Genomic DNA, 20,104 nt, shown 5'->3' with positions numbered 1-20,104 from the left:
GAGAAACCACTGTATTACTCAGTAGTTTTTTTCCCCCAAGTCCTTTGGAGTTTACCTTGTACGTTACCGGTTGTTCAACCTGGTTGTAACCTGTTAACAGTGGCAAGTTCATTGGCAAATTGGTGTTGAGCACGACCGGCGTCAGCGTTGGTAAAAGGTGATGCCGGTCCGCACCGGAATGGCTCCCTCCTTCCTGGATGTGGGCAGGTAAGATCTTCATCTTCATGTTGTCGGGGACCTCTTGGCTCGGGTCGGCAAGACCGAGGGTGTGGCGTCTCATCTGGAGGTAGCGAGCGAGGGCTTCCGGGCAGGGTTCTTCTGGATCGCTGTCGACGTCGACTGGTTGACCGGCCTGAGGGTGGGGGGGGGGGGGGGGGGGGAGAAAGGGGAAACAATCGGTGAGTAATTGTGAATAATATGTTTTGTAATTTATAAGTCATGCTTTGCTGAGATATTCCAACAGCTTTATAACAAGCACTGCATCTCTTTGCAACTCCTTGCCTGGTTTATGTTTCCATCCATCTCTTCATTCTCCCATCAGGGATACTTAGGTGAATTGAATTGAATTAATGAATATTATGACCCTTTTCGAAAGCACGACTTTGGCTTTGGATTCTGCTTAAGGGTCCGACCTCTCGTCTGAAGCCCTGCCCCTGTACGCAAAGCACGTGCAATTGTCAAAAACAACCGTGGGGCCAACCTAGCCTCAGCTGAATCTGGAGCCGAAGCTGTGGATTCGAAAAAGGGCCTTGGGTTGCGGTAACACCATGTGTGTATCTACTTGCTGGGTAGACTATGTTCTTTTGAGAACTTGTCTTGCTTTAAAGCCATTATACAGGGTTTACAGAAGGTACTGGTGAAAGGCTTCTCTTGAAATATTATTCCATGAAATGCTTTACTTTTTGAGAAAACATTAAAACAATATCAATTCTCGATAGCGAGAATTACGAATTGATTTTGAACACATGTCATGACACGAAGAAACGTGCAGAAACGAGGGTGGGTGTTCCCGTTATTTTCTCCCGACTACGATGACCGGTTGAGCCTAAATTTTCACAGGTTTGTTATTTTATATAGATGTTGTGATACACGAAGTGTGGGCCTCGGACAATACTGTTTACCGAAAGTGTCCAATGGCTTTAAGCTCTACTACTGCGAAGTAGATTTTTTGGAAGCCTGGACACTTCTCTACCACCACAGAGTAGATATTCAATATCTGGAAACTTCTCAGTTCTGAAAAGAACGGTCCTGCTTGTTAACTACGACCAAGGTGGAAGGTAGGAAATCGCCCAGGACTACTACTTACACTTAGTAGATAGAGGGAGGGGACTTCTCATTACCTTCCTTGACGCTTAGTGAGATCTTAATCTCTTAATCATAATATTTTATAACTATAACTCTTGCGTTGCTGACAAGAAAGACGTAAGAGCCATTCCAACAGCTTTCTTCAAAGTAGTGCATCTCTTAGGAGCTTCTTGCCTGGTGCATCTTTTCCCTCCATCCTACAATCTAACGTAGACCAAACAATTTACTTTCTACATGGCCTAATGACGTCAACTCACCTGAACAATCTGATCATTCTCGTTCGTAAACCGGACTTGGGGAATCATCCCCGGCAGTAGCACCTGACGCTTCATCGTCCCCGAGGTCAGCGACGACGCCGACGACATCGACGTGACGCCGTCCGACGTCGCGCTGTCGCTCGGCGACGGCGAGGAGCTCGTAGCAGTGGCCTGAGCATTGCGGTTGTTTTCGGCGGGATGGGCGGCGGCTTTTTGGTGTCGTTTTAATTTGTCGAGGAAGAGGTGATAAATTGCACTGAATTGATCGAAGCTTTTACCGCTCAAGGACTAAGGGGAAAAAGGGAGGAACAAAACCATTAATATGTACCGAACCTCGGTAAGGTAATTAAGTTCACTTTTCTGAGAATATTTAGTTTCACAACCAGAATAAATAATTAAATCAATAAATAAATCAATCAAACCTAGAATAGACCTCATGCATTGACGTCACCCAACCACCATCTTAGAGGTAACTGATGACAAAACAATAGAAAATACACAGATCTGTACGTATTGTATTGTATTTGTACAGGATTGACCTCTAGGCAAGGGCGTACTTCCCAAATGACATCAAGTGCATAAGGTCTATAGTATTAAGTTCACTTTTCTGAGAATCTTCGGGCCATGTCAAAAATGTCAAAAACTTTGATTTCAGCTTCAGCTACCTGTACGAACATCTGCAAGTGTTCAAGAATAGACTGAAAATCTAGCCATACATTTTAGCTTTAGCCGAAGAAGCAGTTTTGGACCAACCTAATTCACAACCAGAATAAATAAATTAACAAATGAATCAATCAACCAAAAGGCAATTCACCTGCACGATGAGATCTCTTTCTATACCCAATGAGACCATGTGTTGCACGATGAGTTCGTTGATTGGACTGGGCCCGTTTGCCGTTATGGCCACCTTGTCGTACTCTGCGATCATCTCGTCAAACTGCGCGTTCAACTCGCCCATCTTCGTCCACTTGTGGTTCAGGATCTGTTCTGTGTTGTAACGCTTGGACGGGTCAAGGACGAGCATGTGTCTGATCAGATGTTCACACTCTGCGAGTCAAAAAAATAAATGTCAAATTAATAATGCGTGTTGCGGCCTAGCCGACGAGAGCGATGGACTCAAGCTCTGGTATTTTTTTTATTAGCAGAGTGTGGGTTCAAGTCCCAGTCATGACACCTATTCCTTAAGCAAGACACTTTCACATGATACTTCGTCCTTCGAGTGAGACGTAAAGCTGTTGGTCCCAGTGCACTTATTGAAAAGAGAAGGAGTTTGCCCCAATATTCCTGGTTTGATTGGCTGCATATTGCACCAAAGCACCTTGTAAACCATTACATGGTGCGTAAAAAGGAGTAGTTCGCATTGGTGTTCCTGGTTTGATTGGCTGCATATTGCACCAAAGCACCTTGTAAACCATTACATGGTGCGTAAAAGGAGTAGTTTGCATTGGTGTTCCTGGTTTGATGGGTTGCATATTGCACCACAGCACCTTGTAAACCATTACATGGTGCTATGTAATAGGAGTAGTTTGCATTGGTGTTCCTGGTTTGATTGGCTGCAAATTGCGCCAAAGCACCTTGTAAACCATTACATGGTGCTAAAATGAGTAGGGCTCATATTTCCAACATGTTCCCACATAATCCTTTCCGGAAAATACTCAATGTTAAAGAGCTTTGAGCGTCATTGTGTGATGGATATGATCGCTATAAGAAGCCACTATCACGATTAGTTCTTAAACATGTATAGTGCATTTTACAATAACTGTATCAATGCGCTTTACACTTAAGTGCCCTGCCGTCAATTTCACAATAAGTTATGGCTCGTCTTATCTCGAGATAGGACGAGTCACTCATCTTAACTTAGGATTAATCTTAAGGTCTGCATGCTACAGTGCAGGGTTGGGACTCGTCCTAAGTCCTAAGATTAGTCTTAAGTTAGGCAGAGGTTTGTGAAATCGACGGCTGGTCATTAGGCCAATAACATTTCTCTAATCTTTCTCAGCTCCCTGAGGAGTTTACAGCCCTGAGCTGCCGTGGCGCTCCGAAGGCTTTTTCATACACAATATTAACCTCTACCCTCAAATTACTCATTTATACTCTTGGGTGAAGAGAAGCAATTAAAAATGTTCTCTCAAAGTTTTGAACTTACCTGGACTCATGAAAAACGGCACCCTGAACTGACCGGACAGGACGCGTGACCTTAGAGCCTGTAACGTCGGCCCGTCAAATGGAAGAGCACCAGATACTAGTACATACAAGACAACACCAAGACTCTGTTGAAAGAGAAGAGATACATTAGGAAATGTTAGGACTCGGTTTTAAATTAGGGTTTTGGGACTGGGTCTCCCCTTGGTCTAGAGTATGAAGCCGCCTGAACCTACATTAATAATAATATAATATCGAAGTCTTATATAGCGCACATATCTACCAAACAAGGTACTCAAGGCGCTGAGTATATACAAACTTTCAGAAAGATAGGTTATTGCAGTGATGGATTCTGAGACCCAATTGTTTAGCATCTTATAGGGGTTTACAAGGTGCGACTGCGCATACAGCAGCCACAGCCAGGAACACCGGGGTGAACCCCTTGCCTTTTCGATAAGTGCACTGGGTTCTTTCACATGCGTTACCCACACATGGGACCAACGGCTTTACGTCCCATCCGAAGGACGAAGCAATGGTTAAGTGTCTTGCTCAAGGACACAGTGTCACGGCTGGGGATTCAAACCCACACTCTGCTGATCAGACACACTAGAGTTTGAATTCGGTGCTTTTAACCGCTCGGCCACGACACTTCCCTTGACCGAGAGTTGTGCCCAGTGTGAACATGCTTCCATTGTCATCAGAGATGGTGGTCAATGTGCACTCCATCTATTTCATTTGGAATACTGACTCCTGAAAAAAAAGTAGACGGACTTGGAGAAAAGACGAGCTAACTGATTCTGCTGGCCAGTCACTAAACAAGTTAAGGTTTAATACCTTTTGTAGATCAAGTTTTTTACCATGACATAAATCCCTACTCACTGTGAATGGAGATATTTAATATAATTTACCTGTAGAAGTTCTTGAGAAAAAAAAGCTAAAATTACAGAGCAATGTCCTCAGGAGAGTTGCATAAATCTGTTGTAGTATAATTAACAATAATTAGCAAATGTTAAATTATTAACATCATTTTCACCTCACTGAGACAAAAATTACTTTTGTGAATTTTGTTAACTCATTTCTCAAACACTACAGTACCTCAGCAACAAGTTTTTAAAGGGAAGCTCTTTACTTTCATTATCTTCAAACTGTGTGAGTTTAATGTAAGTATGTGGACAAAAAGTACCCAATTCCTAAAAGCAAATTTTTATGATAAGAGGCTTTGTAAAATTGAGCCCATGTCCGGCTGGCAAGTCACTAAAAAGGGTTAAGGGCAAAGGTTGTTAACTAACCCAAACATCAGCCTTAGGTCCGTTATATTCCCTCCCTTCAAAGAGCTCCGGAGCAGCGTAGGGCGGACTTCCACACCACGTCTTCATCAACTGACCTTTCTCAAAAAAATTACTAAAACCAAAATCTGAAAACAAGACAAGTTTTATAATTGATTAGAATATTAATAATAACATAGCGCATTTAACAATAATCGTATTAACATACATGTATGTATCAATAACTACGCTTTAAGTTAGTGCCCTGGGGTTAGCAACTACGATTGATTTGCAGTCACATGTACGATCAATTTTGGCTCTTTGTGAAATCGACCCCAGGTCATTGGGCCAACATTCCCTTTTAATTTAAAGCTTTCTTTCTCAGCTCCCTGGGGAGTAGTCAACCCCTGGCAAGCGCTTCAGTGGAGTTTTCATACACAATATCAACATCCGGCCATTTATACCCCTTTGTTAAGAGAAGCAGCATCTTGCTCAAGGACACAAGTGCCATGACCGGATTCGAACCCACACTCCTATGACTAAACCACAATTATATAATCTTATAACTACTTGGCCATGACACCCTTCACTGATGAGTGGTGTGACAAACCAAATTTTGTTTAACGTTAATGAACGAGCTTCCTCACACTTACCTGCTATTTTTACATTCATATTAGCGTCCAACAACAAGTTCTCCGCTTTTAAATCTCTATGCACAATTTTCATACAATGGCAGTAATGAACGGCAGCTACAATCTGCTTAAACTTCTGTCTTGCTTCTCTTTCTGTCATTCGTCCATGGGATATCAAATGATCTGTATAAATAAAAAAAAAAATAAAAAAAAAAATAATTATTTAAAGGCACTGGACACTGTTGGTAATTGTCAAAGACCAGTCTTCTCACTTGGTGTATCCCAACATAGGCATAAAATAACAAACCTGTGAAAATTTGAGCTCCATCAGTCATCAAAGTTGCGAGTTAATAATGAAATAAAAAACACCCTTGTCACACGAAGTTGTGTGCGTTTACATGGTTGATTTTGAGACCTCAAAATCTAAATCTGAGGTCTCAAATTCAAATTCGTGGGCAATTACTTCTTTCTCAAAAACTATGTCACTTCAGAGGGAGCTGTTTCTCACAATGTTTTATACCATCAACCTCTCCCCATTACTCATCACCAAGTCAGGTTTTATGCTATAACTATTTTGAGTAATTACCAATAGTGTCCACTGCCTTACAAAAAATTAATAATACTAATAATAACGCAGGCCTGTTCAAGCCTGAGTCCACGTCATAAAGCCTGTTAGCACAAAACGTCGCTGAGCATAAAAAGTATTGCTTTAACATAAACAGGTAACCAGCCAAAATTACACTAAGTTTCCATGGTTGTGACTGGTGCCCTACTATATTTTTCGCTTTGCAAAACAAGTTTTCAAGCAGCGTTTTCTGCTAAACAGGTTTATGAAATCGGACCCAGATATCAGGCCTCGAAGAACCCCACAGCACCGACAGTAATGGGAGACGCAGGAGGCAGCAGACATATCGGTTCCTTTTTTTTTGCAACTGGTTGTATTACATGTATATCCTGCTAGGATAATGGACACAAGTGCCAGAATCATACCAAAAAATGACAAGACACCATCTTCATAGAGACCAAAATAATTGGTCGATACGTGGCAATTTGTCTTCCGTGTTCTGGGAACATCATTCAAAAAAAAAAACTGGGGGGGGGGGGGGGGGGGGTGTAAGAGAAAAAAGTGTGTAAAAGATAGGAACATACAGAGACACACTCTGCCACCTTGGCCCAATTTAAGTCACTTACAAGAATAAGCTTACCAGCCAAACTACTAGAAATTTGTGACTGATATCCTGCTCATTTCTGCTTAACAAAAAACATAGCAATATTTCCTGCTTTTAAAGACAGTGGACACTATTGGTAATTTGTCAAAGACCGGTCTTCCCACTTGGTGTATCTCACAACATACGCATAAAATAACAAACCTGTGAAAATTTGAGCTCCAATGGTCGTCCAGGTTGCGAGATATGAATGAAATAAAAAACACTCTTGTCACACCAAGTTGTGTGCTTTCAGATACTTGATTTCGAGACCTCAAGTTCTAAATCTGAGGTCTCGAAATCAAATTCGTGGAAAATTTACCTCTTTCTCGAAAACTACTCTACTTCAGAGGGAGCCGTTTCTCCCAATGTTTTACACTATCAACCTCTCCCCATTACTCGTTACAAAGTAAGGTTGTATGCTAATAATTATTTTGAGTAATTACCAATAGTGTCCACTGCCTTTAAGAGGCTCTATAAAAGTGGGTCGGTCCAGGCATGGTATGTGTACATGTACAAACATATACTGTACAAACTATTTTGAACTTCGTACTACATAGGTCCCTTGATAACAGTTCAGCCCAACAGCTTGAAAAATTACATTATTTTTGACAAAAACTCAAGAGGTTTAAAGTTCTTTGGAGAGCCTACAAGAACTGACTGAAATGTGTGTTTTTTTTCTTTCTCAAAAGTCAACAATCTCAGTTAGGCATTTCTACAATCCAGGAACCGATTGTACATCCTACATTAATGTACCTTTGAACATTACGCGAAACCAATCATTGCTGCAAAGATTTTCAACTACCCGAGATTTTTTTTTGATTTTGTTTCACTAAATTTCTTGTAGTTTTCAAATTTCTTTTGAAGATTAAAAGGGCTGTGATACCTAAAAAATGCGACCACCTTTTGACATGTTTGAACGGAAATTTTAACATGATAGTGGTTTCGGTTTACACCCACATTATAGGATTCAAACAATCGAATGATTCCAAAAACTAATGGCAGGTGTGATACATTGTACTTCACTGAGGCAACGAAAGGCAATTGCCTCCATGCCCCCTGGTCATTGCCTTGGTGCCCTTTAAAAATTTACAAGTTCCTCATCTAGGGTGTCCTTTACCGAGGAGAAAATGCCTTGGTGCCCTTCCCGTTTATAAAAAAAAGCATACAGGCCTGCCAGTATTTTCTGTCAGCATTTAAAGACACTGGACACTATTGGTAATTGTCAAAGACCAGTCTTCTTACTTGGTGTATACATGTACATCTCAACATATGCACAAAAGAACAAACTTGTGAAAATTTGAGTCGGTCATCGAGGTTGCGAGAGAAAATGCCTTGGTGCCCTTCCCGTTAAAAACAAAGCATACAGGCCTGCTAGTATTTTCTGTCAGCATTTAAAGACACTGGACACTATTGGTAAATGTCAAAGACCAGTCTTCTTACTTGGTGTATACATCTCAACATATGCACAAAAGAACAAACTTGTGAAAATTTGAGTCGGTCATCGAGGTTGCGAGAGAAAATGCCTTGGTGCCCTTCCCGTTAAAAAACAAAGCATACACTGCACCGGCCTGCAATATTATAGGCCTCCCTTTGCCTTTAAAGGCAAGGTACATACGTACGCATTTGGTAATGACTCAAAACAAATATTAACTTAAAAACTGGTTAGGTAACGAGTAATGGGGAGCTGTTGATAGTATAAAACATTGTGAGAAACGGCTCCCTCTGAAGAAGCATCGATTTTGAGAAAGAGGTAATTTCTCACCAAAATATGTGAAGACGTCTAGCTAGAAGTCTTTTGGTACTATCTGAAAGCACCTAAATTCGTCCAACAAGGGTGTTTTTTCTTTCATCATTTTCTTGCAACTTCGACGACCAATTTAGCTCAAATTTTCACAGGTTTGTTATTTTATGCTTTTTATGTTGGGATACACCAAGCTCAAGTGAGACGACTGGTCTTTTACAATTACCAAAGGTGTACCTTCCCTTTAAAATGGTGACTGTATAAATGTTATTAAATGTTGTATAAATAAGGTTTTTTTTGTTCTTCTAAATTCCAGTGTCTTATGATTATTTGAAATTCTCAGAAGCGGAACAGGGGGGGGGATGTAGGAAGCCTGGGGGGCTAAACTTTAAGGAATCGTTTATCTGTCAAAAATATCTTTATTTTTCATCATGTACCAGTAGTTTGATCTTTCAAAAATCCATTCATGTACACTGTACTATCAACCGATCTACAAGTATGAACATGCACCGACTTCATGTATAAAATATCAGGTTTTAAAGGCCATGAGAAATATAATTTATGTTACCAGGGTCTGATTTTGAACAGATTGTTTTATTTTTACAATATGAAAAAAATATTTGATTGTGAAGAAATTAAATGTACACTACACATGCATACTAGTGTGTATTAAGTTTTCATCAATTCTGTTAGTAAAGGCACTGAACACTTTTGGTAATTACTCAAAATAATTGTTAGCACTAAATTGTATACAAAACAAAGAGCAACGGAGAGCTGTTGATAAAACATTGTGAGAATCGGCTCCCTCTGAAGTACAATGTAAACGTAGTTTTTGAGACAAATGTAGTTTCTCACTCAAATATTATAGGCCTGGAACCTTCAGGCATGAAACTGCCCGTTGAAAAAAAAGAGGAAAATTTTCGAAGGCACAAGTGCGGAGCGAGGCAGTCGAAACGCCACGGGACACGAGACCCACAATGGTACCCTAGAAAATGTTGAGGTTTATTATGCTCTAAGGTGCAATGTTAGCATGTACTAAGCTTTTTTTTTTTTTTACATTATTGTAGTTTTACATTGTTGTTGCAAGGCATAAACTCGGCTATTAAAAAATAATAATAAAGAATATTATTTTAGCGCCGATCAGTTGTTTTTTGTTTTTTCCCGGAATTCCGCGGAAACGCGGAAGAGTTGCATGCGTGAACCTTTTAGGCATCTGAAAGCACACAAGGTTGTGCAACAAAATCTTTTTTTTTCTTTCATTATTTTCTTTCACCTCTGATGACCAATTGGATCAAATTTTTTACAGATTTGTTATTTTATGCATATTGGGATACACCGGGTGAGAACGGTCTTTGACAATTACAAAAGATGTACAGTGTATTTAACGTTAAAGACACTGGACACTATTGGTAATTGTCAAAGACCAGTGTCCTCACTTTGTGTATCTCAACATAATGCATACATGTAAAACAACAAACCTGTGAAAATTTCAGCACAATTGGTCGTCGAAGTTGTGAGATAATAATGAAAGAAAAAATCACCCATGTCACACGAAGTTGTGTGCAGTCAGATGCTTGATTTTGTGACCTCAAATTCTAAACTTGAGGTCTCGAAATCAAATTCGTGGAAACTTACTTCTTTGTCGAAAACTTCGTAATTTCAGAGGGAGCCAATTCTCACACTGTTTATACATTGTCCATAATTAATTCAATTTTAATGAGACAACAAATCATTTTCAAGACATTGTTTTACTAATTTCTCAAAAATTACAGCACCTGTTAGTAATTAGCCTTCTACCATCATTATCTTGAAACTGTGTAAGTTTAACGCAAATCTGTTGAAATTGCGGTTTGTGTCTTTAATACAAAAGGTTCCAAAACCCTTTAGAGTAGAAACCAAAATTGATAGTTTCAATGAATTTATTGAGAAAAGTTTTTTCCAGTACTACCATGGCAACCTCCTCATTAGCGGGAGTCCGAGACCCCCCACACACAAGTTACCCTCTCCACAGGTTGATTTTTATCAGGTCCTACTTCTTGATGTGCTCAATAATGAGACTGAAACCTTGCAAAGCGGCAGAGATTTGTTTCTCCCTTCGCTAATGAAATGCCAGATGAAACACCTGCCGCTAATTATGTCTAGTCATACGGTCCGCAGAGACCTTCCTTCCCTTTACCTTACAGCATTGTCAAGCAGCAAATACACTTACATTGTAGCAGCAAAAAGGAATTGGTAAGCAGCAAAATGGCAGCGTCCATTTCTTCTCCTTAAGTACACTGTACGAATAGTCACCATGGTCAAGTGGTTAGACTGCAGGACTTGCAATCACAAGGTTGTGGGTTTGAATCCCCAGATAACCGCTGATTTCACAATGATTAGAATAAATATTGTCGTCTACATGTAGTTACTGAATCACAATTTCTTGATTTGTGCAATTCATAATCATAGACGTTAAACTAATGTTTGTATGAGAGAGATTGGATGTTGCCAGCTTGGTGCTTACATGTATATCCCCTTGTGGGAGTTTGCCGAGTTCCCTTGATGGGAAGATCATTTAAACAACAAACAATAGCCAAAAAGCTGCAGAAAAGAGTTAGCAGCAAAAAGCAAAAACACTTAGCAGCAAAATGGAAGCGTCCATACCTGCTCCAGCCAAAAAGCTGCAGAAACGAGTAAGCAGCAAAAATCAAAAACACTACGCAGCAAAATGGCAGCGTCCATACCTGCTCCAAAAGTACAATGTAGAAATATCCAAAAAGCTGCAGAAACGAGTAAGCAGCAAAAATCAAAAACACTTAGCAGCAAAATGGCAGTGTCCATACCTGGGGCTACCCTTGACCTCTTGCAAACCCTACCCAATCACCTCCATAAAGCTTACCAAATATTTCTCCTCCACTGGCGTATTCAGTCACTAGATACATGTTTCGTTCCGTCTCCATAACTTGGTACAGACGGACGACGTGTGGGTGCCGAAGTTGCTTCATGACCTGGACCTCCCGGACGATCTTTTTCAGGTTGTCTTCGTCTAATTGAGTCTTATCGATGATTTTAATCGCCACCTGGACAAAATATTTGAAACAAGGGAGAAAAGATTGAAGTGAAAATACAGGAAAAAAAGGCAAATTTTCAGGCCGGAAATTTCATCTTTGAACATGTAGAAAGGGCAGGGCCATTTACATTTTGCAAAGGGCACTTCTAATGGAAAATCTTAAAGTCAAATGGGAAATGGTTGAAAGGCACCAAGGCCAAGACCAGGGGCAACAAAGGGCAAGGCCTCAGTGGCCTGAGTGTAATTACAGGCCTGTATTTCTACAGGTGCCGTTAGCACAACCAAGCAGCCAAGCAGCAATAGTAAATTGGGCCCTAAAAAAGGAGACTGTTTTTATGTATTCACAGCCTTAAAGCCATTGGACACTTTCGGAACAGAAAAAAACAAAAGTTCACAGATTTACAAATAAACTTACAGGGTTTACAGAAGGTAATGGTGAAAGACTTCTCTTGAAACATTATTCCATGAAATGCTTTACTTTTTGAGAAAACATTAAAACAATATAAATTCTCGATATCTACGCCTACGGATTTATTTTAAACACGTCACATGTCATGAAACGGCGAAACATGTGGAAACAAGGGTGGGCCTTGGACAATACAGTTTACCAAAAGTGTCCAATGGATTTAAAGGCAGGGTATACTTATTGGTAATTTGTCAAAAATCAGTATCCTTACTTGGTGTGTATCCCATGCACAAAATAATACACCTGTGAAAATTTGGGCTTTGAAGTTGCAAAAAAATATTGGGGGGAAAATCTACCCTTGTTCTATAGAGAAATGTGTGCTTACAGAAGCCAAGCTGAAGCCTTCCTTAGATTCGAACTTTGGGTGAAATTGTATCTATTTTATTTTTAATTTTTAAATGACTTCAAAGGAGGTCCTTTCTATAAATGTTTCATACTGTCAACAGCGATTGTTACCGAGTACACGTATGTAAGTTTTTGTTCACTAATCACCAAAAGTACACCATGACTTTTTAGAACATGACAGAAAAGCAATGTCATCATTTTAGTCTGTTTCATTTGATGAGGTTTTTGTGTCCTTCTGGGGTCCTTGGTTGGGCCCTTCCTGCATGTTTTCCTTGGTAAAGGGCAACCGATGCATTTAAAGGGAAATTGTAAATTTCTAGAGCAGCATTTCAAGGTAACCATGGCAATGACCGGGGGGAGCATGGAGGTAATCGCCTTTGTTGCCTCCACCTCCGTGAAGTATGAGGCATGAGCATCCCCTAGGTTATTTTTCTCCTGGTGAATATGAAACTGTTAAAATGCAAACTAATCCACTTTGTACATGTATTGAAAAACAAACTTTTGTTTCTTAATGTAGTTTATTTAGTAAATTTTCCCTGAAAGAAAATTGTCAAGCACTACTGTGTGTGTTAACAGAGCACAAGGTGTTTATAAGTCATACAATGCAGATCTTTGCTGCAAAATCCCTCATGCATGTACACATATGATACAATTTAATAACAAGAAACTATAAATAAATAGTAAACTTGCGGGTACAACCATGTGTAAATCTCTTAGGGTGAGTGTTAGCTCTGAAAAGAGCCGGTTTGGTCTCGACGTTTCGACCAGTATACTCTGCTCGTCTTCAGGAGATACAATTTAATTGTTTTTTTGTTCTTCTCCAATTCCGAAGACTGCAGCACACCACCCTTTAAAAAAAGGCTTCCCTGTTATTTTTGTTTTGACAAAAATCCCCACAATATTTTTCCCCGCTCCTGTCCGGGGTCTTAGAAGCAGACGCCCCGCCATCACGGGGGTTCATCTGTACTGTCCAGCAGCGTGACGGTGGGCCTCTATTCAAAACGGCCGAGTTCAGTATAATAACACCCCTCCATTTTCTAAATACCATGGAAAAGGTCAATCAGCTAAAGTGACAGGCGCTGATTTGTTACAATTCACCAAGCCTAGCCGCTACTTTCTCTTTCCTTCTTTATACTCTTGTTGTTTTTCCCTTTCCCCCGTTTCTTTATTTCTTTTCTTTGCCCTCGTCTGAGGGTGGCAAGCTAGCTTCTCAAAAGAGCGGACAATTCGGAGAGGATAGAGTTCCGCTTCTTCATTGTGATCATCTTCTTCGATGTTAAATGACTCACACGTTTCGAAACGGACCATTCTAGAAAACATTTATAATATATATGCTCTGTAACCCTGTTAACTAATAACTTGTAGATCATGTTCATGAGTCCAATCAACTTGCCTATCATGATAAAATGACACCAACTACATGAACTACACGTATCCAGGACAAGTTATCCAACTAATTAATTTTGTCCTGGGATGTGACTTAGGGCCCAATTTCATAAAGCTGACTTAAACAAAAAAATATTGCATTAAAGACCAGTCTACGCACTTTGTGTATCTCATGTGCATAAAATAACAAACTTGTGAAAGATTGAGGACAATCGGTTGTCGAAGTTGCGAGATAACAATGAAAGAAAAACAACCTTGTCACACGAAGTTGTGTGCATTCAGGTGCTTGATTTCCAGACCTCAAACTCTAAATCTGAGGTCTCGAAATCAAAACCGTGGAAAATTACTTTTTTTCTCAAAAACTACATGTGTACATTACTTCAGAGGGAGCCGTTTCTCACAATGTTTTATACTATCAACCTCTCCCCATTACTCGTTACCAAGAAAGGTTTTATGCTAATATGTATTTTGAGTAATTACCAATAGTGTCTACTCTCTTTAAAATATCCTTCTTAGCAGGGCCTAGTTCATAGAGCTGCTTAAAAGCAGAAGATATTGCTTCAATGTCTTTTGCTGATCAGATATTAGCAGCATAACATTGTTGTACACATGACATGGTACTTTGGCTGGTAACCTTTTGTGCTTACAGGCTTTATGAAATTGTACCCTGCAGCCGATTTCACACGACTTGAATTAATCCTATCTCGTGTTAGGACGAGTAACTCGTCCTAACTTAGGATGGGTTCAATGCATCTTAACATCTTCAGATAGGGAATTGAACTCGTCCTAAGTCCTAAGATCAGTCCTGAGTTAGGAAAGGTTTGGTGAAATCGACGACTGGTCCTACAGGTCACTGAACAGTTTAAGGGCAAACCCATTATTGTCAATTACAATGTAGGAGTAAAGACCCTGGCCCAATTTAATAAAGCCTGTAAAAAAAAAAAGGGCTAAGCACAGAAAAGTATAGCTTAGCAGAAAAATTTTACCAATCAAAACTACATTATGATTACATTGTTGTGACTGACCCTTCGATGTTCGCTTAGCAAAGAAACTTGTCAAGCAGTATTTTCAGCTGAACAGTTTTATAAAATATTGCCCATGTCAGAATCTATCTGTGTATGATTCTCCTAAGACATGTAAGACGCAAAGAAAACCTTGAAGTGACCAAAGGAAGAGGTCACCATCTTGCGGGGGAGACAACATCATTCGTAAGGTGCTCATTAAAACGGAGGTGCTGTAGACAATGAAGCAATCGCACTAATTGTTCAGTACACAGTGAATCTTTTAATCCCTATTATTTAAGATGCGGTGAAAAACAAACTGCATTTGTGAGCAAGACATTTTTCCTTCGTAATGGGCATCTTTTACGAGGGAAGATGGGGAGGGGTAAAACGATTCAAGCAAAGCACGACAAACAAGACATTTTATCCAAATGGCCCTATGCTTAGTTTCTGTGAGCTTCTTTAAATTCAAGTGGGCAGGTCACAATTTGCTCAGTGCATTATCGAGTTATCTTAATGTACCCATATTACAGGTACTTGGTCTATAGAGAGAATGAACAGTTCGCAATCAATAATCAGAAAGCAAACTTTAAAGGCAGTGGACACTATTGGTAATTACTCAAAATAACTATCAGCATAAAACCTTACTTGGTGACGAGTAATGGGGAGAAGTTGATGGCATAAAACATGGTGAGAAACGGCTCCCTCTGGAGCTGCCTTAGTTTTCGAGAAAGAAGTAATTTTCAACGAATTTGATTTCAAGACCTCAGATTTCGAACTTGAGGTCTCGAAATCAACCATCTAAACGCACACAACTTCGTGTGACTAGGATGTTTTTTGTTTCATTATCATCTCGCAACTTTGATGACCGATTGCACTCAAATTTTCACAGGTTAGTTATTTTATGCATACCTTGTGAGATACACCAACTGTGAAGGCTAGTCTTTGACAACTACCAATAGTGTCCATTGCCTTTAAACAAGACATCAAGAGCCTTCTGTCATTGACCTGTGAAAAACCCTCATACTGTATCAAGTCATCTAAAAGTAACCACATTACATGTATTTGGCTAGAGAGAATGAACAGTTCGCAATCAATATTCAGAGAGCAAACTTTAAAGGAACAAGACAGAATTGGTAAGAAAAAAACTTGTCTAAGATCACAGATTTACTTAAAACTTACACAGTCTAAAATGATGATGATAGTAGAAAACGACCCTTGAATTGCCATATTTGATGTTAAAAAAAACTAAGTTCCTGTTTGGAGTTTAATGCTCAGTCTAACAGTGATCATTTTTAAGTAGTTTTCTTTTTGAATCAATGCAAAATTTGTAATCGTTGTTTTCACTATCTTTCTCGTGACCCAGATGGACGATAGATCTCCAACTTCAACAGATTTGTCAGTTTATAATGTATTATTGTGGATTACATAAAGTGCTTACACTGCCAGCGACTGTTCTGTTAGGATAAAAAACAATTCTGTCGTGTTCCTTTTACAGCAAGACAAGAGCCTTCTTTCAAAGACCCATGAAATGCCAGGCCTGTTATTTCACTGGGGCACTGAAGGCAACTGCCTCCATGCCCCCTGGTCATTGCCTTCGTCCCCTCGAAATACTCTGCAGTAGAGGTTTACAATTTCCTCATTCGTGCCCTTTACCAAGGAGAAAATGCCTTGGTGCCCTTGCCCTTGCAAAAACGAAGCATATAGGCCTGAAATCCTGACGAAGGTGGAAAGGGGTTTGGGGAGGGGGTGGGGCTGTATCTCCACCTGTACACCAGGGGCCAATTTCACAAAGCAATAAAATTCATCGCAAGACAAATTGTCAGTATTACCATAGTGAATTTGTATTGTGACATCACACTTTACTTACATGTTGTACGTAGCAACTGCGATTGATTTGCAGTCAATCTCAAACAGTCAATCTCAGCTCTTTGTGAAATCAGCCCCAGTATCGAGTATGATTGAGAGAATTGGGTTATTAGGGCATGACCTATTGGAAATAGTCACTGATGAAGTGATGATGAGTTAACACCTGGTGTTGTTGAGGGAGGGGGGTAGGGGGGGGGGGGAGATTTGGACAGCCTTCTCCTTGGAGGTTCAATCAAGAGTTGCTTTTAAAGGAGCAGTCGAGAAGTGGGTAATGGAGAAGCAGCTTTAAAGGCACTGGACACTATTGTATGTACATGTAGATTATTACTCAACATTAATATTTGCATAACAAATTAATTGGTAGTGAACAATAGAGAGCTGATGATTTAGTAGTCAGTAAAACATTGTCAGAAACGGCTTCCTCTGAAGTACTGATTAGTTTTTGAAAAAGATGTAATTTCTCACTCAAATATTAAATGACATAAAGGCCTGAAGCTTTTTGATAGGCATCTTAAAGCACACAAATTTGTGCAACAAGGGTGTTTTTTCTTGAATTATTCTTCTCTTGCAATTTAAATGACCAATTGAGTCAAAATTTCACAGATTTTTATTTTATGTAACATGTACAAGTACGTATGTATGTTGGGATACACCAAGTGAGAATACTGGCAAAGGTGTCCAGTCCCTTTTAAGTATACAACAGCCATTTTGTCAATGTACTGTACCCTATCTTGATTCAAAGTCTTATTCATGGACGCACTATTCTCTCTGGTTCCCCCAAGACATACAAATCATCGGAAAAATGTCCCCCCCCAAAAAACCCAGAAATGTTCTGCATCTGATTGTGAGACACTTCATTTGAGGTATGTATAGACAAAAGCATACCTGTGTCAACATGTGACGACCATACATGCATACCAACGCTGCGCTAATAAAGAACGAAATACATCGCTGGTTCGACCACTGTATCCATCCCATAGGCAAGATGTGACATTTACAGGTTGTAGATCTTTGTAAATTGCATATGTACACACTGTTGCCTGAATGTGCCATCATGTATCATGTGTACAAACTACATTGAGTACTATGTACATCTTGTATTGTCCATTGGTTGTGAGGCAGCCGAGTCGTAAATTCACAAACCAATATGACATGTGTGAAGTGTTATTGGTTTTTGTTTGTTGAGAACACCGTTTGTCTTCACCAGAAGTTATGTGGCTCTGAACAAAGCTGATCAAAAAAAAAGGAACTTGTTTTATCAACACATACATAACTTCTTGTTTAATTGATTGGTGGACATACAATTTAAGGCCAAGTCTTCTAGTGGGAATGCAAAGGGCGATCAGACCCCGCAGTTTGCTAGCAAATGGTAACTTGCGAGGGTAGAGGTTGATATTGTGTTTGAAAAAGCCTAAGAATGCTACGGTTACCCAGGTTGTATGCTCCCCAGGAGCTGACAAAGATACATAGGAATATTATTGGCCCAATGAGCAGGGCACTAATGAGAAGCGCATTGATTGGGTTATTGTTAAAGGAAGTGGCGCTATGGTATTTACTCTAAATAATTATTAGCATAAACCTTACTTGGTTACGAGTAATGGGGAGAGGTCGATGATAGTATTGTGAGAAACGGCTCCCTTTGAAGTAGCGTGGTTTTTCGAGAAAGAAGTAACTTTCCACATATTTGATTTCGAGACCTCAGATTTAGAATTTGAGAACTCAAAATTAAGCATCTGAAATCACACAACTTCGTATGACAAGGTTGTTTTTTCTTTCATTATTATCTCGCAACCTCGATGACCGATTGAGCTCAAATTTTCACAAGTTTGTTATTTTATGCATATGTTGAGATACACCAAGTGGAAGACTGGTCTTTGACAATTACCAATAGTGTCCAGTGTCTTTAAATGCTGACAGAAAGTACTGGCAGGCCTGTATGCTTTTTTTTTTTTTGAAAGGGTAAGGGCACCAAGGCATTTTCTCCCTGGTAAAGGGCACACTTCTGGGAGCTAAGAAAGATTAAAGGAATATTATTGCCCAACATGACCAATGACCAGATGTAAAGCGCATTGATAAGATTATTATTAAATGGCCCAATGACCAGAGCACTAATGTAAATCAAATTGATACGCATTAATAGCGAAAAATGCGCTTTTATACACAGTAAGAAAAAGTTTTAATTAATTACTATTATTATTATTATTATTGACTCATGAAAATACTGGAATGATACAGAATCTGAGCAATAAATCAAATTTTCTTCCAAATCAAAAAATCCGTCATCATCAGGAACATTACCTCATTATGAATTCAATGATAGAACGTCCTTGTCTTATTATGAAGGTAGGAAACCTAACACTCTCGATATCCAACAATTCCTTACTCAGTTTAACCCCGTCAGACTTTCGTTTCCGTCATCGTTCCAAGATGTACGTCATCTTTTTTTTTCTTTTTCTTGCAAAAAAACAAGATTTGTTGACTAGGAAAAACATACAATTGTATTGTTATTACCTTTTAAAGGCTATTTATTTGTGTGTTTAAATACTTGGTTTGTTATATTCACAATTAAATCTATTTTTATTTTTTTGTTTGTACTTAGGCCAAAAATATTTGTAAAAACGTTCTGTTCCTGGTTTGAAGTCATTATTCAATAGGGTCGGAAGCGAAAAAGTGACAATGTCGTCTGATGACCAATTGGGTCAAAATTTTCCACAGATTTTTTTTTTTATATTTTTATATGTTGGGATAGACCAAGTGGGAACACTGATCTACATATGACAATTACCAAAAGTGTCCAGCTAACCCTTTAAAACACAATTTAAGATTTCTACCTCAAATTCTTCAACCACAGAAACATCTCCGAGATAAAAAGTACACCCTGCCTTTAAACGGTTGCAGTTTTAGCATGAAACCCTACTTGATAACGAATAACGGTGAGCTGTTGATAGTATAGCCTTGCTCAAGGCAGTCAGCCTTGCTCAAGGCAGTCAGCCTTGCTCAAGGCAGTCAGCCTTGCTCAAGGCAGTCGCATTATTCGCTCCGAAAAGACGTCGCTGTAAACCCACCCGTATACCCTGTGCGTGGTGCGTGCGATCACACCGCATGACCCACCCGTATACACACTGTCACATCGTACGACTGCTGTGCACACAAGTCATCCGCACTCGTACCACTAACCGCATGCGGAGGCCGTCAGGCCGACAGCCTTGTCGGGTCTGTAACTTCCGGGTTTAATGTGTTTCATGAACAAATTTCCACTAGTGGAAAAAATGGGGGGGCTCTCGGATATGCTAGTATGCAGCTCATGAATATGTATATCTTTCGTCAGACCTATCAGACAACACAGGATGTGAGGCAAATGAATTATTCATTTTGACGTCCAATCACGCACTTCCCTTTTTACGACCTTTGGACCCTATCATGCTCGCTGAGCGTCCG

General features: G+C 39.7%; 1 protein-coding gene across 3 annotated transcripts in view; it reads right to left on the bottom strand.

Annotated features, from left to right (window-relative positions):
• Positions 1–20,104, bottom strand: part of LOC117301399 (serine/threonine-protein kinase SIK3-like) — a 54,669-nt gene that overhangs the window by 14,764 nt on the left and 19,801 nt on the right. For all 3 annotated transcript variants that reach the window (XM_033785357.1, XM_033785359.1, XM_033785358.1), the window contains exons 2-8: positions 11,429–11,609; positions 5,623–5,784; positions 4,994–5,118; positions 3,709–3,832; positions 2,377–2,609; positions 1,563–1,850; positions 56–352 (exon numbers count right to left, since the gene is read on the bottom strand). In XM_033785357.1, the coding sequence (XP_033641248.1) occupies positions 56–352; positions 1,563–1,850; positions 2,377–2,609; positions 3,709–3,832; positions 4,994–5,118; positions 5,623–5,784; positions 11,429–11,609 (1,410 nt within the window). The remainder of the gene's footprint in view (positions 1–55; positions 353–1,562; positions 1,851–2,376; positions 2,610–3,708; positions 3,833–4,993; positions 5,119–5,622; positions 5,785–11,428; positions 11,610–20,104) is intronic.

This window comes from Asterias rubens, chromosome 17 (assembly GCF_902459465.1).
Source record: "Asterias rubens chromosome 17, eAstRub1.3, whole genome shotgun sequence".
In the NCBI taxonomy this organism is placed as follows: Eukaryota; Metazoa; Echinodermata; class Asteroidea; order Forcipulatida; family Asteriidae; genus Asterias; species Asterias rubens.
This window is presented reverse-complemented; position numbering and strand designations above follow the sequence as displayed.